Source organism: Uloborus diversus, chromosome 1 (assembly GCF_026930045.1).
Source record: "Uloborus diversus isolate 005 chromosome 1, Udiv.v.3.1, whole genome shotgun sequence".
In the NCBI taxonomy this organism is placed as follows: domain Eukaryota; kingdom Metazoa; phylum Arthropoda; class Arachnida; order Araneae; family Uloboridae; genus Uloborus; species Uloborus diversus.
In genome coordinates this window covers 148,454,562-148,473,878 of record NC_072731.1, presented here as the reverse complement: position 1 = coordinate 148,473,878, position 19,317 = coordinate 148,454,562, and the positions used below count along the sequence as shown (strand labels likewise).

Genomic DNA, 19,317 nt, shown 5'->3' with positions numbered 1-19,317 from the left:
TTTCTTCAACTACTTAAATTCGTATTACGTTTGGAATGAACTGTGACTTTGTTGATTTTATTTATCGCTAGCGGTACCTGCACGGCTTTGCCCGTAGTAGAAAATTAAAAGGTCATTTGGTTCGTCTGTATATTTACAAATAATGGATGATGAATTTCTCACCAATATGCTATGATAATTTGCTTGTCCATGTTATAGTAATTTACTCGTCCATGTTATGGAAATTCGCTCGGTAAAATGTTCTTAAAATTGGAGCATAAAAAGAGCAACATCGATTTTTTGAAAAATCACTTCGAGGTACTAACCCCTATGCTACGAAGTAATTTCGTACCAAATTTCATGAAACTCGACCGAACGGTTTATGGGCTATGCGCGTCACAGAGATACAGACATCGAGACATCCGGAGATCCAGACTTTCAGCTTTATTAATAGAAAGATTTATCACATTATTCTCTGAAGACAACGGGTTGTTTTTTTTTTCTCATGGCCATGTGTTTGTTTTAAAGCACATTCTGATTCATTATGATGCACATCATTATGTATCAGCATTTTAGTTCACTTGTGTATAGATTGTATTGTTTGCAACAACATTCGTTTTTTGGATGCACTTCTTTCCTCAAAATGTATGCATAATAAACTGATACATTTTTACAAACTTAAATCAGCCAACTTTCCAAATATAATAATATAACTAGTAAGAGATTTAATTAAGGCATTAATGCAACTATATTGCCATCATGCGCATTGTTTCTACAATTTTCTTAGGGCGAGACTAATTAAGTGTGTCAAAAACTTTCCTAGAAACATTCCAGCACGAATTTTAGAATATTGGAAGGAAAAAAACGAAATATTTTTAATTGCCCAGATTTTTATAAGTAGTTTTACGCATTATCTGCCAAATGTAATATTCCTTCCGTATCTGTAATTTAGTATTTTAGCTGATCTTTTCGTAATGCTAAAAACAAAATTGAGAGTTAAGTTTATTAACATTCTTCATTACAACTGATATGACTAATATTTTATTTCACACTAGTGATACCCGCACGGTTTTGCCCGTAATAGAAAAATCAAAAGGTCTTTTGGTTCGCCTGTATATTTACAAATAATGTATGGTGAATTTTCTCGCCAGTTGGCTTGTACCCATCTTACGGTTCCACGTTATGATAATTTCGTATCTCGCCAATTGGCTTGTGCCCATGTTACGGTTCCACGTTATGATAATTTCGTAATACACTCGTCCACCTTATGATATTTTTTTTCTTAAAATTGGAATACAAAAAGAACCACATCGAATTTTCCAAAAATCGCTTCGAGGTGCACACCCCCATGCTACATACTAACTTTGTGCCAAATTTCATGAAAATCGGCCGAACGGTTTAGGCGCTATGCGCGTCACAGACATCCTACAGACATCCAGACATCCTCCGAACAGAGAGACTTTCAGCTTTATTATTAGTAAAGATGTCCAAGATTTCCGAAATACGTAAAATTAAAAAATGTCTTGAAGTTGTCTAATGCACAATTATAGATGTTATTTCTTCAGTAACAATGGGCTAGTTATTGTCACTTCGTTAAAACTCTCTGGTTGAAACAGACAGCTAATTCATTACTCTTTTAATTGAAAGTGATATAACGATGCTGGAAAAAAAGGAATAAAATAGTTAATTATGTTTACAAGTTACGCTGTCAAATTATTTGCAATAATAAAGAAACATAGAAACAGCTAAATAGCATTTATTATCTTGTTCTGTCGACATTTAGTTAGTTTGAAGAAGTTTGGCCGTATTATGTTAATTTGAAAGACCGAAATAGAAAAATGTCTACTTTCACCGTTATTATATCGAAAATATTCGTATTTTGCCGATGTCTTCGTTGTGTGAACGATGATATTCACCGGCTAAGGACGACATTTAGTATACTACCATATACGTGTTCAAATACATTTTTCTGTACAGGAAGCTCTGGACACTTAAATGTAAAATTTACATTGTAAACTTTTTACCTTTTTGTCTTAAAAAAACTTACACTCAATCAAATCTGGTAAAATAAATTCAATAAATACAAACCTTTTTGAAAGTTAAAAAGAATAATTCTTGGTCTGATATTCTTGTTTAAGAAAAGTGTGTGAATCAAGAATTTTACGAAGTGAAACAAGAATTTTACGAATACAGTGCAGTCCCGTTACAAAGAATACTAATGCAACGAAACATTCACTTTAACGAAATTAATTTTTAGTTCCGACTTGATATCCATCATATTACTTGAATTTACAACCAAATTTCCCTCACAACGGACAAAATTTGCGGTCCCTTAAAGTTCGTTGTAACGCGATTCCACTGTATTTCAATTACATATGAAGCAATTTAAATTTGATAATTCAGCTTACAAAACAAAATATCTTGAACTTATGACATGGAAAGTATTTTATTGTTTGTTTTACTGTTACAGGTGCTTTGTATGAGGATAACACAGATGAATCTGAAAAAGTAGACGACCGTGTGCCTCCTGGCGGACAGCACACGTACCACTGGTTCTTTATTCCAGAAGACGGTCCTACGCCGACTGACGCAGACTGTCTCACCTGGATGTATCACTCGCACAGGAATGCCGACACGGACATTCATGCCGGTCTCCTGGGCCCAATCATTGTCTGTCGACAAGGTATACAAACATATATTGATGGTTACCATTACCTTCATTAGTAAACATTAATCCGCTGCCTCATAAAGAACTTCTCTGGCATTTTGTGAGTGATACGATTTGAAGTTTTTAAATCAAGAAGTGTTATTATTTGAGAAAAATACTGTCTTTGCTGCAAGTGTTCACTGGGTGGTTCGATGCAGTGAAAGTGCTACAAACAGGACACAAGAGATTCAATTGTTACAAGCGATGTACAGACCAGTTTCGCCCTTGTTTGAACTCAGAGTCTGGAATAGGGAAAAACCGAACTGATGAGGCAGTGACATCTAAATTGAGATGGCATCTGCCTCCAACTCCTGACCCTGCCTCCAGTCATCTCAATTGAGATGCCATATGCCTCCAGCTCAGTTATTACCTATTCTATACTGATGAGTCCAAACAAGGACAAAACTAGACTCTGGGTGGGATAACTGCACTGTCGGAATATTGCACGTAGTTCTCTTAGCCCTGACTTTGGGATGGTAACTTACTGCTTAAGATCTACTTGTTTGTTCGAGCTTATTAACAACTATATGTACGTGTCGCTCAAAATATATTTGTAATTTTGATAATACTTAAGAAGAATTTGATGAATTAACAATCATTTGTAACCAAATAACTCTGCATATTTTTTATGCATTGGTACTACAGATTAGAACTCAAGCTCTTCAACTAAATCGCTAATGAAATGTACTTTTACCTAACTTCAGTCGTTTTATATTTTATTATTTCTTCACATTTTCCTCTTTTTTTCGAAAGCTATTTTAGTGATGTTGTTAATTGTATTAATCACTGTAATTTGTTTAGGTTCATTTTTAAAACGTATTGAGTTTTTTTAGTAAGAAAAGGATAGAGTTAACTCTTTAAACTTGGATTTAATGACTATAGAAAAGCTTATTTTGGAAAATTCAGAAAAGACTTTTTTTTAGATTTATTTATTCATTTTTATTCTTATTTTATTTTACTTTATTTATTTATATTTTTCCAGCCAAATAATAAACAAAAATTTCAGATTTTTGTTAAACGTAAGTTAACATTTTCTTCGCTTTGCAAGATATTTACATTTTGTTTTTTTTAAAAATCATTAATTTTTTAGGCACCTTGGACATGTACGATCGACCCAAAAATGTTGACAAAGATTTCATCCTAGTGTTTATGATCTTTGACGAAAATGACAGTTTATACATTGACGAGAATATTGACAGGTTGGCGCCAGATCTCAGCGAAGAGGAAAGACAGCGGCTTAGGATGGACATTAATTTTAGAGTAAGTAGTGGTAGCGCACTAAGCCAGAACGGTTTTACGTTCTAAATCGTGCGTGGCAATCTTTGTTTGCAAAATGAAGATTCTCACTCTGCTGTACATCGAATGGCTTAAGAAAAATTTCCTTTCATCTACAATGGAGTTAAAAGTCCACCTTAAAGGCACCTTGTGGTATAAGTTACCGTATAGAACAAACTAAATACTTGAAATGAGGCAGATGGACATGGTATTGCATGGAATGAACTAAAGCAATTTTAAGTTTATTTAAACATTCATTTGTTTTGGTTTATTATGCGTACAACTAATAATGGTTCATTGTAGCATGAATTGTTTCAAACGATATATTATGTTTATTAACCATTAATTAATAAATCAAAATAATTAAACTTTGTCAATTTACATAAAATTATTTATTTATCAATCATAATATTCTGTGTAAGAAATCAAATAGCATCAAACGTAGATGAGACACCTAGTTTAGATTACCCTCTACCGATTAAATGAAGAATCATATAAATTGGTTCGTTTAGTGAGTAGTTATGAATGGACAAACAATCAAACAAAATACAAGAATTCACAGTTTAATTTATTCATGTGACATAATGTAGAATCTTAATTTTTTGTGTAGCGGAGTATTTATGATTTGAAAAAGGCAACTGTAACACCTAGTTTTACCTCATTGCTATGTACCATCAATACATAATTAATAGGCTAGCAGCAAATTTATCGTTCTATAATTGGGGCAAACCTAACCTGGTAGCAATGTGAAATCAACGCAGATCCTAATCTTAGCGTTAATATACTGCCAGGCTTGGTTCACCCCAACTTTATTTGTTGTTTCTTAATTATTATTGGGGAGAAATTCTCAATTCTTCATTTCTGATTCAATGAAAGATCAAGTGAAAACCTTTTTCCCACGTTGTCGGACTGTTAGAACTAAATAAGGCAGAAGATTCTCTATTGGATTGGGTGCTAAAAGCAAATTTTGAGTGTTTAGTGGACATCATTCAAATACATTTTTCTGTACAGGAAGCTCTGGACACTTAAACGTAAAATTTATATTGTAAACTTTTTACCTTTTTGCCTTTAAAAAACTTACACTCAGTCAAGTGTGGTAAAATGAATTCAATAAATGCAAACATTTTTGAAAGATAAAAAGAATAATTCTTGTTCTGATATTCTTGTTGTTTAAGAAAAATGTTTCATGTTTAAACCAAGAATTTTACGAAGGGTGATTTACTACATTTGAATGTTGCAGCTTCATCGCATTTGTATGATAGTTAAAATGAATACTACTTCATTTGCGTCCGGGAATGCATTGACTATAAATGTTATTGATTTATTATGCATCTTCTCAAAAGTTATTATAAGAATTAAGCAGAAAGAATTGATAAATCACCTTATTGGTCGATCTGTACTTTGACAAAAGCAATCATTATTGAATTAAATGTCTGATAGACTTGCAATATTTTATAGTTTTGGGTAAAGGTTGAGTTTTTGAGAAAATCAACAAAATACGTGATATAATTCTAAAAAAAAAGAACATTTAAAATAATTTCGGATAAAAAAATATGCGCTATTAGTCAGTGAAAGATTTGCTGCCGTAAGTAGATAAACGGCAGTATCTGCAGATATGGATTTATATTTGAAGAAATGCGTTTTGAATTCAATACTAACAATAAGGAAATGATGAAATTAGACTTTTTTGTGCTTTTCTTTCAAAAAAAAAAGCAAGCTTGTAGTACAATGAAGTTCCAAAACAATAGATTAAAAAAATGGGAAAAAAATGCTTCTAGCGCCCACGGCAGCATGGAGAGCTTATTGATCACAAGGTTTTATCAGGCCGCTAACTGGCTATAGGTATTAACATTGCTATCCTGTCTAAAAAATCTAATTCAATACAATTTATAATATTAGAGACATGTCTTTTTAAGAGGCTTTGTCAGTAAATGTTATGTGACTTGTTTATGTAATTTCTTGTTTTTTTTCTAAAATATATGCTAATTGTAATGATTTTCAGAGATCAAATATGATGTTCTCCGTCAATGGTCTGGGTTTTGGCAATTTGCAAGGCTTGGACATGTGCCTGGGTGATAAAGTAGGATGGCATATTGTCGGCATGGGCAATGAAGTTGACGTGCACAGCATCAGCTTTGAAGGACAAGTATTCACTGTTAACGGCATGACGTAAGAAAATAGTTTCTATTTGCTTGAACTTCAATGCATGTATGTACATTGTTCATGCACGTGCATACATGCGTGCATGCATGCATACATATATACATACATGCATGCAATGCATACATGCATGCAATGCATACATGCATACATACATAAATACATACATGCATACATACATACATACATGCATACATACATGCATACATACATACATACATACAATCAAACATACATACATACATACATTCATGTATGCATGCATACATACATACATACATGCATACATACATACTTGCATACGTACATACATGCATACATACATGCGAGCATGCATGCGTACATACATACATACATACATACAGACAGACATACCAGGGATGAATTGGTGCCGGGATGCCATTTCGATACTGATTTCTTGGAAAATGAACTACCCATAATACAAAATTGGTGACGACTCGGGGTCTATTTTTTCTAATTCTTTTTCAGGCAGTGGAAATTTTACCAATTCATCCCTGATGCATGTACTCATCCATACATCTATGTACTAATTTAAAAAATCCTCAAACATTATAGTAAAAATCACTCCCATCCGTATCACTAGCACTTTTTCCGTAAAACCCTATTTTACTGTAAAAATTAATCTTAATCATGTGTAGTCAACGGGACGTGTTTCGAACTGGGATTTGAACTAGTTGTCGCTACTAATTTAATTAATGCAAGCAATATCAAATCCCGTTATTGTAAAAGCAATTTTTACAGGCTATGGAACTGTCACTAGTATGCATATGTTTTCCTCTAAAATACTGCAGTTGGCTCTCTGTTTAACAACGCTCTATTTAACGACTTTCCCTATTTAACGACGTTTTTCACGGTCCCAGATGGTCCACTGTAGTGTTAAAAGCATTCTATTTAAGGACGTTTTCTACTTAACGACGATTTTTCGTGGTCCCTTGAAAGTCGTTAAACAGAGAGCCAACTGTATTTTTACAAATAAATGAAATTATCTCATTTTTCTCGAATTAATTGCAACAAATTTCGTTAACTTCCATAAATTAGACTTTTTCTACAAAAATGCTTCCATAATTGCATTCAGTGAACTTGTATGGCAGTTTTGAAAAATTTCACACTGAACATGATCGGATACCTTAACAACGAATAAGACGTCTTCAGTACTACTAAATCGAAAACTATTATCAAAACTCTCCTTCATCGAATCAACGAAACTTCCCAACAACGTTTTTAATGAACACAAAAAAAAGCCAATGTATATGATTTTATATTCATTATTTCAGAAGAAAATATAAAACTTTGAAACTTCACTTTGGTACACTATAAAAAAAATTGTTTAACCTTACTCCGCAAAAACTGCCATTTAGCTGGCATTTAACTGCCTTTTAATGTATACAGGAGAATAAAAGAGAAACTTGTTAAGAGCTTGGAACTCTCTTAGTACTATTTCTCATTAAACTTTGAAGTTCATTCCATTCTCATAAGAAACAACGTTTCATTTCCATCGGAAGGGGAGTGGAAGAAAACTAGTTTTAGCACGAGTTCTCCAAAAAGGCTATTAGGATATGTGCATGAAAAAATAATTCGATTAACACTTTTTTTTAAAAAATGACAAAAAATGTTGTATGTATAAATGATTGTCCTAAATATTTGTCTTTTATTGCTACTCCGAGTAAAAAAAAACTATTGAATGTTTAAATGATTGCCCTAAATATTTTCACTTTGTTGCTACTTTCATATTTAGCAGCAAATTTGAATAGAATGATGTTGAAATTACTACCCACATATTCGTGTAATTAGCAGCAATAGGTGAATTTTATTTTCTCATATTTGCGTTTGGCATGTAATGAACTTTATATACGTTTTCATATTCATATAAGCTTTCATATTTTCATATTCTTCATATGTCCTTCCTTTGTATTCGGTGGATGGGACAACCTTTCTAATCGATACCAAAAACAAATCTAAATAATTGTAATCATATAATTAACAGCTAAAAATGTAAAAAAAATAATTCCACGGCAGAACTTAAGAATCAAGCATAATGTACTTTTGAAACTTAACAAATTTTTTAAATAGTCTTGTTTTTGTGAGTTTCATCCATTGCAAAGCGTTTCCACCTCATACGTGTTCTTTTTTAAAGCATTTTACTTCTTCAACTTTTGATGTGCCATCAAATTATTACGAAATAAATAATCAATTTAACAAAGTCCGTCACAAAGTTTAGACTAAAATAATCGGTACAAAAACTAATTAAAATTTTATTTAAAAAAAAAACACATTTTATTTTTTAGAAATAATTGCTGAAGACTTAAAAGACAATGTTTCTAGCTGAATTGAATGCAACATTTTTCTTGATTCATAAGTACTCGTTTTTAGTCATATCGCTCAGCATCATTTTTTCCCTTTTGTCTTTTCATCCATGACTTCATCTATCAACAACGGCTCAATGAATCTGTCGTAGCTTAAGCTTTAAATAAACAATCGAGTTTATGTTAATAATCAAATATGTTTGTTTGTCATGTTCCCACTAAACTCATAATTGATTGTTTTGTCATATACATAATCAAACACGAACTGATGAATGTTTTTTTCAATACATCAATGACTCTATCCTTCCTTCTGTTTACAGTAAGGTATATTTTATGGTTTCCATAAATTCATAAACGACTGCAGATTTTTGTTTCCACTTGCATAAATTTCCAAAGTATCCTTTATGAAATAGGTTTATAATGGCATGCTTTACAAACCTTACGTAACGCGATCTAACTTCCTGTTCAGATTCAAACATAATACAATAGACCCTCGTTTTACGCAGGTTTATTTTATGCGGGTTTGATTATACGTGGTTAAGACTTGACACCATTATTTTATTTTACGCAGATACGGCAATGCAAACAAGATACAATTTTCTCCTCTTTCAAAATCCAAACTCCTGAGATTGCAGATTACTTGTAATAAACTGTATTTTGGCATGCTAATAATCGAGCTTGGGCAACTGGAGATGTTTTAATGCAATTGGTTCCAGAACTCTTTCCAGAAGTAAAGTTATTAAGCTTTAACAATTCACAGCCTACTAGGAGAAGAAGTTTTAGAAATGACAAAGAAGAACGAAATCAACGAAGATACATCGATGACACACAACCAAAAACGTTCACATTGAAAATTTTGAGCCATTCCTTGACAGTTTCAAATTATCTTTCTGATTTGTTAGTTATGGAAGAAGAAATGACGCAAGTGATCATAAATGTGTTAATGCTCTGCAAAGAACTACCCAGAAAAATTCTTAATGGATGCCAAAATACTATCATAGCCAGCTCCTTTTTATGAACACAAAATTTATTTATGAATTCTTCATGCATTTTGTGCATATATGTCGGTATAAGTAGGCATTAAACTTATTATGAACTCAGTTATTACTAGAATGAAGTTTTTTTTTTTTCAATGTATGGAACGTAACCCCTATTTTAACACTACTATTAAGTCTTAATTTACGCGGTATTTCCGTGGAACGTAACCCTCGGCGTAAAACGAGGATTCAATGTATAGTGAACCGACCCTTTACAACGAACCTCAACGGAGTGCAATTTTTGTTCGTTAGAACGGAATGTCACAGGCAAAACAAAATGTTGCGTAAAACGAGAAAAATCGTGTGGAAGTTCCATGAAAAAGTTTTCTAAACCACGCTAGAGCTAGCCATAGCATTTTGTACCAGGAATTTCGTTTTAATGGAATTTAAGTAATGTAACGGCATATAATCGGCACAAAAAATGGATTTAGTTGAAACGAACATTTTGTTGTATTTGTATTCATTTTAATGGGGTTTCATCCTATTAGCTTATGTTTTACTTGAAAAAGGGTCATTGTTACTCTTGTTAATAGCGATGCAGTCAAACAAACCTGAATTTTACATTTTACTAACAGTTGTCATGTTTTTATTCATTTTAACTAATTTATGTTACTCAGTTACTGCTAATATTTAAACTACCGATGTTAATAGTGTATGCTTTTTCTCATTGCAGAACTGATATTATCAGTTTATTCCCAGCAAAATTTACTACAAGTTTGATGATTGCCAGCAGAGAAGGAACCTATCCATTTAGGTGCGAAGTTGGAATTCACGGAATAGGTACTTGTTTCTCTTTTTTTTTTCTTTTTAAAATAACAGAAAGCAACAACAACAATAACGATAGTAATAATTCCAAAAATAAAATAATAAAAAAATAGAAACAACGAAATCAATAAATAACTACAACTACTAATGTTTATGATGACGATATGTATGGCATAATTGCAAGACGTCAAATCGAAATTTCATACACGATTGCGCCTAATCCTCTCACTCTGCAGTTTATTAATAACTTTATGTAGTATTTGATATTTACTTTATTTTGCTTTTTTATCCTTTAAAGTTGTTTTATGTATAAGTACAAATTTGTTCATTCAATGATGCTGCTAAAAATAAAGGAATGTCACTGGTAAAACAAAATGTTGTGGTAAACGAGAAAAATCATGTGGAAGGTCCAAGTAAAAGTTTTCTAAACCATGCTAGAGCTACCCATAGCAATTTATTGATACATAACTGATTGGCGTGCCCGAATTGCAAACAAAGTGTTGCCTTCGTGTTATAAGTTAAAATCGTGAAAACAACGTTAAAGTTACGCACATAGCATAACAAACTGCATACACATGTTTCGTGGTTAATAGAAAAAAAATTTTTAATTGAAAAAAAGTTTATAAAAGTATATATATCCGACATTTTCAGTGCATAAAACAGGATTACGGAGGAAAAGGTATTCGACAGAATTTCCGCTACATGTACATTCACCCAAACCCTTTTTTCTTTTTTTTTAGAATTCCTTCAACCTTGAAACACGTGTTAGCAGTTTTTACTGCTATTTCTGCATTTTTACGTTGTTTTGATGATATAAGATAGGTGTTTCTATTATTCGTGATAGTTCAATCCAAATTTTGATTTTTCTCACTTACACACCATTCTTTTAAGGTGCCTCGACATAAATTTGCTGTTTCAATGTTCATAATTTAAAAATATATATTGTTTATCTGTGTTTTAAAAAAATATATTCTAAATTTATTTTAAAAAAAAGAACTACTTTTTCCTCTTGTACCGAAGTTGAGTAACAATTACAGTCTGCTTAATCTCCTGTATTTTATATACATTAAATTTTATATAAGACTTTACACTGAATTTAATGAGCTTTTCTCAAAAAAAAATATGTACTTAAATTACTCACTGCTTTCTTCATTGCGCTCAAGAGCCCTAAATTTATTTTATACATTTAAGTTCTTGTATCTGGCCTCAAGTCAATTGGAAAGTGGAGGGGGGGTTGGAGAAAGAATTTATAATGATGGGGCTCCTAACGCATAGTTTTTACTCGCTATCACTGCACGACTACTACCTTAGTATGGACTGAAGAAGTTAGGGAAAAAATTCTAAGCATGTTCCAAAACAAAAAATAGCTTCATGGGAAGAAAATAACCAAAAGAAAATCAATATTAATTTGTTACAATAAAAGCTTTTGGAAGAATTGCCCAACTGTCACTAAAATTTTGATTTGAAGTTTTACAATTTTGAAGATCAGCGAGATATAATTTTCTTTATGTAACCAAAATTTCTAACCGAAATATATGAAAGTATTTTGATAAATAGGGAAATTAATCCAAAGGATTCAAAGAGCAAAAAATGAAGCAAATTTACATTCTTCAGATTTCCTGCAGCTGAAAAATTTTTCACTTTATTTTAGTATTTATGTAGATAAAAGAAACTATACTACAAACAAGAAAATATTGAATTACCTTAAAATGTGGCATGTTTATGTAATAAAAGTTCCACAATTCGATTCTTCAATTTCATAGTGTTTTATTTTGCGTTATTTGAGTAATTACGTCGCAACAAGTCATTGCTTAACAAGATCGAATAACTTTATTGCGCGTATTAAATCATTACCTGACTAGCAATTCTCCGTGTAATATCGTAAGGCTTCACTTTAAATACACTAATACCCGCATTCACCAGTCCATTAGATTCTTGACCAGACACCAGAACTGCTGAAGCCTTCTTATTGGCCGGCGGTTTGGCTGTCAGACTGAGGGTTGAATCGTCTGTTGAATAAGACCATAAGTCGAAAAATATTTTCTTTATTAGTGTTTCACTTGTAAAAACTACTACGATAGAGTACTTAATGTAATTACCAAAATTGAAAACATTTGCTGGCTAAAGGACTTAATACGAATACCAAACTTAAAAGGTTGAAATGAATAAAGATATGACTTAGTGAGTTGAACCGGTAGATTTTGTAGCCAAGTAAAACGGAATCGATAACCTAGAATAGCAGTGATATTCACTAGAGTATTCGATCCGCACTTAGACAGCCAAGACTCTGGTGGAAGCCTTCATCAATCAGCAGGAAGGTTTCAGCGGTTTGACTGTTTAACTGATGATCAACTCGTGTGAAAAAAAAAAAAAAAAAAACATCAGTGTACTTCTATAAACTTTGGAAATATGTTTTCTTAGCAATGCATTTCATTTTTGACGAATTAATAAAGATATTGAGAGTGGCAAATTATTTTGCAGATGCATCATTTTATTACAACAATTGGTTCGTCTACCTACTCAACCTTTTAGGTGACCCCTACTTTTGGCTGACACGAAATTTCCCTTCTCTCTATTTTTCAGTTTTAACCTTGCCATTTAATATATTAAGAGGGAGGAAATTTTAAATGTCGGCGAAAAGTAGTGCAACCAAACTTTTATGCATATAAATGATTCAGTATTTAGTAGGTTGCTTATGTAACAAACCTAGTTTCGAGATTCCGATAAAAATCATTAACAAACAATGGAAATTTTCAGTTGAGGGGGAAACATTTTCGCATGAACAGGCATGTAAAACAACGTTACTGCATACTTTACATTTTCAAAAATCGATGAAATTTGATTTCTATCAGTAATTTTCTTCATCTGTTGTTTCCTGATTATAGCTGGCATGGAGTCATACTTCACCATCAACTCCTGTCCTCATTCCCCTCACGTGCAGCCGAAACTTAACGGTGTAGTGCGAGAGTATTTCATCGCCGCTGAAGAAGTAGAATGGGATTACGCTCCATCCGGAATCAACAAATTCAATGGAATGGCTTTGGAAAAAGACAAGTGAGATATACAAAGAAGTCAACTTTCATTTTCTTCGGATTTCCCTGTTTTAGTTCAGTTCGGTGAAAGGGTCCACAACCTGTGGGTCACGACCTTAAACGGGATAGTAACATTTTTAATCATAACTTTTTACCGCCTTATTGCTGTCATATTAATTTTCAACACGTATACCAGCTTTTTCATTCTATTAGTATTTGATCGGTAATTAAGGACGTATTAGTTTGTGATTTTTTTTCTTTGTCCTTGTTTTTTTGCGATGTTTTCCGGTTATACGTTTCAGATTTAATTTGTTTTCGTTTTCGCTCAAATGAATATATTCTTCTTGAAAGTAATGTACTATATTTCATTTCTGGTAAAAACGAAGCGTTATTAATCTCCTCCATTCATATTATTCCTATAACTATTTATTAGTTTTTTTTCTGCATTTTATTTAATTGTTTTTTATTTCAATATTTTATTTAGTTGTTTTAGCCAAGACAATTATCCCGGTATTGAACGGGTTTTAAATTTTACACGCTAATCTAAAGAAAGTTTTTATAAGACTAAAAGAAACTACAAACGCGTCATAAAAAACAAAAGAATAAAACAAACATTAGTTTAAAGAAAATACCAAAAGAAGAACCTTTGAGAAATTCCTTAAAATGTTAGGACTATGTGTACAATAAATAATCTTAAAGAAATATAGATTTGCTAAATGAAAAACAAAATCCGACAGACTGAAAATATTTTTTTTCAATTTAGGTATCATAAAGCTTCACATTTTTAAACTTAGAATTATCTCTTCAGAGCAATATTCTGTTTCGGGAGGAGCCCAAGTGCGAGACGATCATAGTAATTTTTCAGTAAATATACTGGGTAACTCCAGGAAAATGACAATTTTTTTGGAGATACATGTTTTTTAAACTAATTTTTTTTTGAAGGAATTCATAAATTATTTCATTTATTATACTTTTTTCAGTACTTATATATGAGTCGAAGTGCAATTTAAAAAACATTTTTTTTTATTTAACGTATTGTCACTTTTATTGCAACAAATTGACTTAGAAAATTCTTATTGTTCCTACACGAACTTCAAAAATTTTAACCAATCCAATATGAGAAAAAAAAATTCAAATTAACAGTTTGTTATTGTTACTTTTGTACATACTTTTAAAAATGCTCATCCTATACATCATGAAACATAAAGAATGAGTTTATACATAATTGACGGAAATTTCTTTTTGTACTAAGAAATCCAACAGCTTGGTTGGAAATAATGCCATTCCGTCCCGAAGCATTGCGTAAAAATTGGAAAATAAAACAGTGCTATTGCTAACGATGAAAGAAAAGAAACGACAGTTCAAATGAAAACAATTTCACTGTAATCAATTAAACTTTAATTTATTTTCACCAAAAATGTCATTCCTTCACATATGGAATCGCCCCGTTATTAATATATAGAATTTATTACAAATTATTCTAAACACTGGTACTTCCTAATTAATAATTAAAACCATTTGTATACATATTAGGGAGAATCGGAAAGAATGGGATGGCAGAAGGAATGGGCTGCTGGGGGGCATTTATGCCGAAAGAAAATGCTTTTTCTAAGTTGCTAGATCTACCAGACAAGACACAATTTTTCTTTTATTTTGCCATAAATGCAGCAATCCCATTGCTCCTGACTCTCCCTATTTGTTGTATCATATCTTTTTTAAATAGTAAATAATCTCAAGATTTAAGCAGTAGTTACTATGATTAAAATATATTTTTTTATTAAAAGACAGAAATAAAGATGAGTTTTTATCAACCATAGAGTTAATAATTCATTTAAATTAACACAAAAAAATTTTTAACCCAAAAAACTCTGTCAGAAAGTTTGTGTCTATTTTTCTACATTGTAGAAGCTATAGTTAAGAAAATCAGCTCGAAATATCGAGGGTGATATCAAGGACTCTCTTAAGTCGTATTCCAGTTTGTCATTTGAAAGTTCTTCATATTCGCTTTCATTTCAGGTATGCTTCTGTATTCTTCGTCCGAAACGAAACCAGAATTGGCGGGACTTACAGAAAAGTGGTTTATCGAGAATATGCTGATCCTGCTTTTACACTGAAAAAGACTAGAGGATATGATCAGGCTCACTTGGCAATGCTGGGACCAACCCTGAGAGGCGAAGTCGGCGATCTGATAAAAATCGTCTTCCTCAACAAAGCAACGAAACCGTACAATTTGCACACACATGGTGCCTATTACGAGCCTGGTAAGAACAATTTTAGGCATAATGTAATCTAGGCGTTAGGCTTAGGGATGAGGTACAAGTACCAATTTTTGGCGTGAAAGCGAAGGGTACATTGGGAATATATCAAAAGCCTAGCTACACTCTTGCGACATAAAAAAGGGCGTTTGACTTCAAATTGTGGTTTTCGCAATCACGGATTGCGACTGAACCCTACTCGTTAAGTTTATGGTTTGTACAAACGAACTGGAATGGAAATGGAGAAGAAATTCGCACCCATGATATTATGACTGGTGATTTTCTAAAATAGGTAATACGAGGCATATCTATAAAAAAAAACAGTCACTAGGTAATAAAGATCTGGTTATTATGGGAAATTCGCACCCGCATACTCATTATAAAGATAAAATTTAGTGTATCCTTTTATGGTATTTTTATTTCTTATCAATCTTAAATGATAGGGATGAGTAATCTGGAAATTTTGTATTTAGATGAAGTTTCGCTGTTTAAGTTCATCTATATTGATGTTTTTCCCTGAAAAAAAATAATTTGACAACCCCCTCCACAGTTTTTAAAATAAACTCTGCTTAAGTTAAACCTTGAATGAATGCAAAACATTTGTAGCCATGCCGACGAAAATTTGTCCTCAATGAATATTTAAACAACGAGCTAGGCTTATTCTTGTCGCCATGGTAATCTGAAAAATCAGAGCAACTGAGCAACATCAACTTTGGTCAAGTGAGGATAGTAAACAATTCGTGATTGCTCAAAAAAAAAGGACTTATCACTATTACAACTAAGGATTTTCTAGTTGACGACATTTTAAGACTCTATTACAAGCATAGTTTTCGTCCCCATATTTGGTCAAAGTTACATGGTAACTTCTTATTTCGTAAAATAACATAAATTTTAGGCTTTTAAGTTATTTTTGATAAAACAAGCCAATCAACTAAATGAAAAATTCCATCAAATGTAAGAAATTTGGCCAAATATATAAATAATGCTATTAAAATTTAAAATAATCTGCCAAATAAATAAAAAAAGCCTTAAAATTACATTAAAAGTTACATTAAACTGTAAAATAGTCCGCCAATAGAATTAAGCAACATTAAAAGCCCCATATAATGTGAAATACATAATTCTCCAAACAATTATATCATGCAATTAAAAAATAATAATAGTTCAATAGAATATAATAAGTGGAGCAAACATTATTGTGACTTAAAAAAAAATTACGTTTTTGCCAAGATAAGTAAAGAAATAATAATTATGGCTAATTGCCAGGCGACTTGCCAGTAAGCAAGTCGCCAAGAGTCGATATGCCACTATTCTTTACTCTTTCTCAATTTTACGTCCAATTACGTGGTTCATTGGGAAAATATTTGCTTAAACAATGGAGGTGTGTTGAGTTGCAGAGAAAAGGTCATGCATCAGAAAAAGGAACTACATTCGGTGTTTATTTTACGATTCCTCTTAAGAAGTAGATTACAGGTTCCCTTTTTTTTCGATTGCAATAAAGTACGAACACAAGAGAGCTAATGACATCTAAAACAATCTTTTTTCTTGTAGCAGAAGCAATTTAATAGCGTCAAGTAACAATATTTCGTAAATTAGGTTTCGCCATTTTTGTTTTCAGTTCAAGGAGTTCGAAGTACATTGTGCTGAATGACCGAAGGTATTCACTTTTTTTTCTTTTCATTTGAGGATTATTACCATATCGGTGAAGTCTCTGCGACAACTCCCCATGCTTTAATGAAAATCATTTTGTAAAAGACCAGTGGTTTTGAAAGTTTGGCAATTCACAAAGATCTCAAAATATATTTACGAAGAGCCCTATGCAGATAAATGGCACTGCCAACAACTTTCTCTCTCTCTCTCTCTCTCTCTCTCTCTCTCTCTCTCTCTCTCTCTCTCTCTCTCTCTCTTTTTTTTTTTTTTTTTTTTTTTTTTTTTTTTTTTTTTTTTTTTTTTTTTTTTTTTTTTTGCCATCTGTCTTAATTTAGTTTTATTGCATAAACATGCTTATTTGGTGTCCTCTGGAAGAAAAACGTATAATTTTACCTTCATATTTAAATATTTCATTGATGTTTTTGGTGGGTGGGATGAGTTTTTTCACATTTCTCTACGACTCATTTTTGTAAATACAGTCCTTGACCTGCTCATGGTGGTAAAACGTTTCATTCGTGCTTAGAAGAAGTCATTACAGTTGGAACAAACTTAACCTGGCAGCACTGTGTAGGCTACGCACCTGTGATCCTAGTCACAGCATTATGACGGTGCCAGGTTAGGTTTTCCCCAACTATAAATTAATATCTAAAGTACTTCATTGTGTCTATATGTGAAATAATGATGAAGAAAAGTGGTGTATTTTTTACGAAAAAAATTAACATAAAATGAATGTAAATTTGCATTTAACTCGTACTCCTGGTAATATTTACCCTGACATTACATTTGGTGACTGGGTATGCGTCTATTCTGTTACTCAATCTGTAGAAGTCTTGATAATATTTACATCACCCATTTCATACTCAATCATGTTTCTTAATTTTACTTTCAAAAAATTAGTTAAATAGTTCATTTTGTTTATCTATTTATTTTACAAATTTAATGAGTTTTTTTTCCTCTTTTTTTTGTACGGCTATCTTGAAGATTACTGGTATTGACAATGGTTGCTGAGGATTTGTATTTCGAAAGTCATAAACGAATCTAAACTTTTGAATTGAAACAAACATTTCTACATTTTGAAAAAAAAAACACTTTGATTTTGGTCCTATCCCTTTGACCACCATTGTACTCAAAAAATTAATAATAATAATAATAATAATGAGCTATTGATTATGTATACATTACATCGATCGTATAAATAACTTTATACAGGTAGTTGCTCTGAAAGCTTCGAATGCCGAATAACTACCAAAAGAACAGTATAAGGCTCTAAAACAAATTAAATCCTTTTTTTTGAATCAGAAATCCCGATTCTTCCATTATTTGTTTTGAAATAAGAAGTCAATTTCTGAGTAATGGGTTAAAGTTGATAAAGCCCCGTTAAAGTTTTTTGGTTGAATAAATTGGGTGTAGTCTTCCGATTTCAAATCCGGTTTCCGTTACTTTGCGTTTGAAATTTGCCATCAAAAGCTAACTAATTGTATTTTAACACACATTCCTCCATTTCAGATGCAGAACCAGTTCATCCGGGTACAACTAAAACTTACAACTGGGCTGTCGCAGAACAATACGGCCCGACCCCTACAGATCCCGAATGCCTCACTTGGAGGTACTACTCCAGTGTTGACGTCAGTCGGGACATGTGGGACGGTGTCAGTGGGACACTCCTCACTTGCAGACCTGGAACGTTAGACAGAAGTGGAAAACAGGTTAGACTCAATTTATTTATTAAGTATATACTCGCCTTACACGTGTTATCAATTTTAAGTCCGTCTAGAACATGTCAATCAATATCCGTCCAAAATATTTTGTTCAATTAATACACATTACTGCTGCATATCTTGATTTTAAAAAAAAATAACATAGATTTACAGCTTTCGTAAGCATTAAGCATTAATATTTTAGTATAAATAGTGCAATTAGATCTCGTTACAACGAATATCAAGGGACCGAAAGTTTTGTTCGTTATAACGGGAACTTCGTTGTAATAGAAGTCAAATAACGTAATGGCAATTAAACGGAGCTGAAAATGTATTTCGTTGAAACTAATGTTTCGTTGCATTGGTATTCGTTGTAACGAAATTTCACTGTAGTAGTATTTTGTGCAAAGGCGATTTTGAAATTGATTTTTTTAAT

At 32.2% G+C, this 19,317-nt stretch overlaps 1 protein-coding gene across 1 annotated transcript in view; it reads left to right on the top strand.

Annotated features, from left to right (window-relative positions):
• Positions 1-19,317, top strand: part of LOC129216194 (hephaestin-like protein) — a 95,929-nt gene that overhangs the window by 61,537 nt on the left and 15,075 nt on the right. The window contains exons 3-9 of the mRNA XM_054850380.1: positions 2,450-2,662; positions 3,777-3,946; positions 5,964-6,130; positions 10,156-10,262; positions 13,133-13,301; positions 15,296-15,540; positions 18,691-18,890. Coding sequence (XP_054706355.1) covers positions 2,450-2,662; positions 3,777-3,946; positions 5,964-6,130; positions 10,156-10,262; positions 13,133-13,301; positions 15,296-15,540; positions 18,691-18,890 — 1,271 coding nt within the window. The remainder of the gene's footprint in view (positions 1-2,449; positions 2,663-3,776; positions 3,947-5,963; positions 6,131-10,155; positions 10,263-13,132; positions 13,302-15,295; positions 15,541-18,690; positions 18,891-19,317) is intronic.